Source organism: Gigantopelta aegis, chromosome 9, assembly GCF_016097555.1.
Source record: "Gigantopelta aegis isolate Gae_Host chromosome 9, Gae_host_genome, whole genome shotgun sequence".
In the NCBI taxonomy this organism is placed as follows: domain Eukaryota; kingdom Metazoa; phylum Mollusca; class Gastropoda; order Neomphalida; family Peltospiridae; genus Gigantopelta; species Gigantopelta aegis.
The window spans coordinates 44,649,892-44,656,167 of record NC_054707.1 but is presented as its reverse complement, the minus strand read 5'-3'; the positions used below and the strand labels follow the sequence as shown (position 1 = coordinate 44,656,167).

Below are 6,276 nucleotides of genomic sequence, written 5' to 3'. Positions count from 1 at the left end.
ATCTAAAAGGTAATATATCTTTTTTAAAAATTAGATTCAAAATAGCATGATTCTTAAAGGCCAGCGTTTGTGAAGGCAGATTAATATATTCTAATTTTGATTATAGGTTCCCACTCAATAAAGCGAAAAAAAAACGACTTAGTTTGTGCTAATAGACATGTTGGCTTCTTTGTTGCTTTTTCTGCTTTCTCGCTCTACACTCCGTTTTAAAAAAAATGTATTATTTATGTTTTTATTCGATAAAACGCCGGTCTTATTTAGTTGAGGGGATCGGGGGTGGTATAAATGCTTAACAATTGAATTAGAGATGTGGTCAATAGAAGCATACTTGTTCATTTAAAACAACGCGTTAATACTCGGGATGTCAGATCTGAATCTCCTAAATATTAAGCTAAATGTTGATTTTCTCCCTTTTTTTTTTACAGAGAAGTCAAAATGAATATTTTAATACTCATTTCGTTGGTGATGGCACCTATCGTTTTAGGTAAGTAAATGTTTTTATTTTGATATGAACTAGTGACATGTAGTACTGTGTACCTTTTCTGACATGGAAGTGCCCGTTTTACATATTATATATGAGAGAAAATATTGTCATTGTCACCAGCTTCTCTGTGTGCTCTACTTTCCGAGTTCTAGCATTATTTCATAAAACTGGCAGAACTTGCTTTGTCATATTTAATTGTCTTGGACTTCAAAGGTCAAGAAATAAGCTCTTCTACATGTGGCAAAGTCCATTAAAAACAACTCCAACATGTCTTCGCTAATTGCTAAATGTAGTTTACATGACAGCATCAAACGTGTCCAAGTAAATAACCCAATTAATTATTATAATAATATACCCACCTGCTTCTTATTTTATATTTGTGTATTAGTATATTAATATGTCGTGAAACGGGACACCATACACCATGGAACAAATCTGTACACTCGCTCACTATTTGTCTCTTCCTGTCCCTCTCTCCCTCCACCCTTCCCATCTCTCTCTCTCTCTCTCTCTCTCTCTCTATCTCTATCTCTCTCTCTCTCTCTCTCTCTCTCTCTCTCTCTCTCTCTCTCTCTCTCTCTCTCTCTCTCTCTCTCTCTCTCTCTCTCTCTCTCTCTCTCTCTCTCTCTATATATATATATATATATATATATATATATATATATTTCTCCTTGTTTCTCGTGCAGCCTGCCGTGATGACGTGTACTTCGTGGTTGATGAATCAGAAATCATGCGAGTCTCCCAATGGACGAAGGGACAGCGAACTGGATATCAACGCGTCAATGACCAAATTGTCGACTATCTGCAGGCGGCCAGGATTGCTCCTTCCCCGGGAGTGACGAGGGCCGGCTACATTGCCATAGGCCAGGACCTGGGACAGCGATCTGCCGCCAGACAGGTTGCAGCCCTCAACTCCAACCTGAACCTCGTCGCCAACGCCATCATGACGGTCACCCATCAAAACAGGGGCATCTTCTGGAACCAGGTGACACTCAGCCTGCCAAGCTTGTTGACTTCGCAGTCCAAGGTTGTCATCATCACGGCCACGCAGCCGTCAGACATAGAGAGGCTAGCGGTGTCGACGATGATCCGGAACTTGAACGCGGAGGTTTTTGTGATCGGACTGCCCTTCAAGGAGGTCCTCAGTTCATCTGCACTCCAATCCTTGGCCACCAGTACAGCCAACGTTCGAGTCTTAAACACTTTCGACGATTTTTCCATCCGTAACCAACTTGAGCAATTTATTCCGGTTACGTGCGCTGTCGTAGACAAAGGTAACTGTATATTGTCTTCTGGCCCACTAGACTGAATTAGCCAGCTTTTGCACGGTCTTAGATACATCTGTCCAATCATCCGGGACTAAATACGTCTGACATCATAACTTACGTGTTACGATTATTGACTTATAACTCATAGTTTTCAAAATTCTGTTGAATTACTTATTCTCCAATCATTTTTTTTTTTTTTTTTTTTTTTTTTTTAACAATTTAATATTTCTAACTTAATTATGGTTAATTTGTTACATATGTATGTCGTTGCATAATGTGGACTATGTTTTTCCGCGTATGATTATGACAAAATATTTGTTCCTCATGTCGGAATTGCCTTAACTACACCTCACAATGGTGATAGATTCTATTAATCCAGAGTGTAGAGTTCGGGGTGTACCGTGTGATAAGTATTGTTACCAAGAGTACAGGGTATGCAGTGCATAATATGATATGTATTGTTATCAAGAGAGCAGGGTATGGGGTGTACAGTGTAATATGTATTGGCATACATATGTAAATGCCGTGGTATTTACTATTCTACATGTGTGATGGTGCATATAAAGTACAAATTGTACTCTGTAAACATTATTTTTTTATTATGGTTGTAAATTTAGTCCGTCCCACAGAGAACTCCTTTTTTTCATACTATGAAACTTACTACAAGTTATTTATTTGTGAGCCGATTATTTTGTAACTTGCACACAATTTTTTTCTTATGTTATTTCCAAAACATTTTTTTTATCTTTCGTCAAACCAAACTGAAATTATTAACAAAGACACTTTTGTAGAAAGATGAGAGGACGATAATGTCAAATTAGTTGCAACTAATCGTAACAAAATTTTTGTTTTTGTCAAATACAGTATTTCCCTTTAATAAACGTTATATGAAACAACGTTTATTTCTCGACGTTTTTAAATTTACGCAGTTGTTTCTGTGGGTTGTTTTCTTTTCATTTTGGTATATAGTTTTCTGTAATATTGTTAAACTAACAGTAACAATAACAATAATATCATAATATGCTTTATTTTCAAATTTCTCCAGATTGCTCTAGGTGCGATTACCAAAACGGAGCTGCCTATATTGGTGATGACAACAACTGTCACAGGTTCTACTTCTGTGAGTACAAGCTCGGATCCGACCAACCTACCAAGCACTCCTTTGTATGTCCCTGGACCACCGTGTGGGACCAGGAAAAGCTCACCTGCATCCACGAAGATGCTACCAATGGATGCCGTAAGTACTCTGTAACTCACGCGTGTTTACTACAATATGAGAGCAAATCCTCCAGTTGCGTTCCCGGTAAATTCCTCCAGTTATGATCCAGTAAATTCCTCCAGGTATGTGTCCGGTAAATTCCTCCAGTTACGTGCCCAGTAAATTATTCCAGTTGTGTATCCGGTAAATTCCTTCAGTTAATTCCTAGTAATTTCTTCAGTTATGTCCCGGTAAAGTCCTCTAGTTATGTCTCCGGTAAATTCCTCCAGTTATGTTCCCGGTAAATTCTTCTAGTTATGTCCCCGGTAAATTCCTCCAGTTATGTTCTCAGTAAATTATTCCAGTTATGTTTTCGGTAAATTCCTCCAGTTACATTCCCAGTAAATTATTCCAGTTACGTTCCCGGTACATTCCTCCAGTAAATATCATTTTAACTGCAAGAAATTATTTTTACATAATATGAATATAAGAACTTGAATATTCCAGCTTACTGTGACGCCCCGAACGAGTATGGGAAATACTCCGTGAGTTCCAACTGTCGCCAGTATCGCGTATGCAACGGAACTCAGCCGTACGTGGACAAGTGCTGCCCCCTAGGTCAGAGATTTGACAAGGCAAGTCTAACCTGCGTGACCGACAGGCAATGTCAAGACACATGCGGGGACGACGGCAGATCATTTTGTAAGAATGCTTAATCCAACGATTATACAAGTCTATCAATTCTAGATTAAGTTTCTAAGTCGGTCGTTATTGTTCCATGTGTTTTGTTTGTTTGTTTGGTTGGTTGTTTTGTTATTGTTGCTTTCTTTTTGTGGTAGACGAGTTTTTGGGAGGGGTATTTATGAAATAGGATATGTGTATGTACTATCCCTAAATAAAATAAATTTAAAGATATTTTTCAGCCAAACAACCAACCAAGTAATTTAAATAAAATAAAAAAACTATGACATATTCGAACTTTTTGTTGTTATTTATTTACAAATGATACTATACTAAGTGTCGAGGATGGTGGTGAGGCAGAAAGTGTTTTTCTTCGGGGGGGTTTCATCAACCATGAAATTTAATTAAATCCAGTTAAATAGCATTACATATTTCGGTTAAACTTACTAAGAGGTTTTGCGATCTAATTAAAATGTAAATAATTGCATACGTTGCTTGATATACGGATGTTCTCTATTACTCTGTAAGCAAATTAAATTTATGTATGTATAAACAACTTGTAATATTTGTAAACAAAACAACATGTAATTTAAAATTAAAATGAAGCGATTTGTAAATAATATAAGATAGCTGTAGACAAACTAAATAATTCCTAAAAAACACACCGAAAAACAATTATATAATTTGAAAATCAAATTAGATAAATTGTACATGGACTTAATTAACTGGTGGTTTCATTATATGTTTTGTGTTCTTTAATTCCAGCTTGCAACAAATATCCCATGACAAATGATATATGTAAATACCAAATTCGAGAACCTGGCCATCCCGTTTACAACAAATCATGCGCCGAAGGAACGAAGTTCAGTCGGGAACATTGTCTGTGCGTCTGGCTCCTTGCTGGAGAAAGTTGCGCGACCGATCCACGAGGTAAGCATTTCTTAAACAAAGTATAATGATCAAAATCATATACCTGTGTAACGAAGAGCCGCAATTATGTTTTGACATAGTCGTAACTTATCCCATGAATTACTGAAAACCGACTGCCACTCCCAGCACTACATAGTATTCCTACTTTGTTCTGTAGGACAGCCACTCCCAGGGCGATACATTCCTTGTAGTTTGTCTGTAAAAAAAACCTGCCACTCCTAAGCTTGCACAAGACACAGCTGAATGGGTATCTGCATAGACAGAAGTGGAATATACTGATACACCACTGGCAGGTATTGACGAAACTTGAGTATACCCTGCCTAACCCAGTCGTTGGCACCTGATATTAATGTGTATACGATTACAACAAACAGAATACTGGAATGGCTTCCCAACACTCGATATATTATTTTATTGCATTTTATTGCATTGTATTGTATTGCATTGTTTATTGTATTGTATTGTATTGTATTATATTTTATTGTATTATATTGTATTATAATGTATTGTATTGCACTGCATTGTATTACTCTTTTTTTTAAAGATTTTAATGGCTGCCTCTGGACTGTGGAACTGCCTTTCACAGATGGTGCTAATGGTCTTCAAACTCGCGGCCAGAACGGCGTCACGAAGGGTCCGGTGTTCACCCAGTCGTCGTACCTGAGCAGCGAGAAGGTGCTCGTGAACAGCGTGGCCAGGGAAGGCGTGTTCAGGAAGGGCTACCTCAAGTCGTGGTACTTCAGCTACCGCAACTGGCAGCCCAACCTCCTCGTGAAGCTCAAGTTCAAAGAGGACAGCTCCAACAACGAGGAACAGGTCATTTTGAGCAACGTGTGCTGCGACACGTCCAGCGACGAACCCAGCGTCTTCATCTACGTCAACCCTGCCACGGGACAACTTCGCGGCGGCGTCAAGACGGAAACTGAAGGCATGGTGACTGCCGAAATCAGATACAATGTAGCGCAGGTAGGAATGACTGGCAAATTGTGGTGGTTTTGCAAAAGGACATATTTTGTGCTTGGTTACTTAAATTCGTTTATTGAAAAGGTAGCATCACAAATTCATATTATATGTATGCGTGTGTTATATTTTCGTTATATTTTGTTAACTGGGGACTTGTCCATGAATTACACGAAAGTTTGGCCACGACGAAAAGAAGCAGTAATTACACAGTATAATATGTTCTTACACACCCGTTAGTGAGATCAGCATTCGTTTTTTTTAACAACACACAGTAATAACACATGTGCGTGTGATATCACTTTAAAGATATACGCGATAGCCATAGCATGCAATGAAAAAAATCACTATCGAAACGTATAGATTAGCCTTAACCTAGTTAGTTTTTGACAAGTTAGCGACAGGCGCAAGGGCTGTAAATACGCTTAAGTTATAAAGAGGTTTAAATTTGTTTAACATTTGGTTTTTGAGAATATTTAAGAAAGAGAATACTACATTATTATCCGTTAGATACTATTTAGCTTACAACTTGTTGTATAACAACGTATCCAACTCGCATTCGCTCGTTAGATACATTTTAAAAATTAAAAAAATGTGTAAGATAGATGATATCTATCGGCCACTCATGTAATATTGTCTATATGGTTATGCAGTTGGTCCGTAATTAAAGTGTTTAGCTTGACGGATGCCGAAATGTTAACGATCTTAAGGAAAATGATATATTATAAATTATTATATTTCCCATTAAAAAAAGA

General features: G+C 37.7%; 1 protein-coding gene across 1 annotated transcript in view; it reads left to right on the top strand.

Moving 5' to 3' along the window:
* The first annotated feature begins 1,214 nt into the window (after positions 1-1,214).
* The window catches only part of LOC121381593, a 6,831-nt gene continuing 1,769 nt past the window's right edge, over positions 1,215-6,276 (top strand). The window contains exons 1-5 of the mRNA XM_041510928.1: positions 1,215-1,758; positions 2,798-2,989; positions 3,458-3,652; positions 4,397-4,561; positions 5,106-5,527. Coding sequence (XP_041366862.1) covers positions 1,215-1,758; positions 2,798-2,989; positions 3,458-3,652; positions 4,397-4,561; positions 5,106-5,527 — 1,518 coding nt within the window. The remainder of the gene's footprint in view (positions 1,759-2,797; positions 2,990-3,457; positions 3,653-4,396; positions 4,562-5,105; positions 5,528-6,276) is intronic.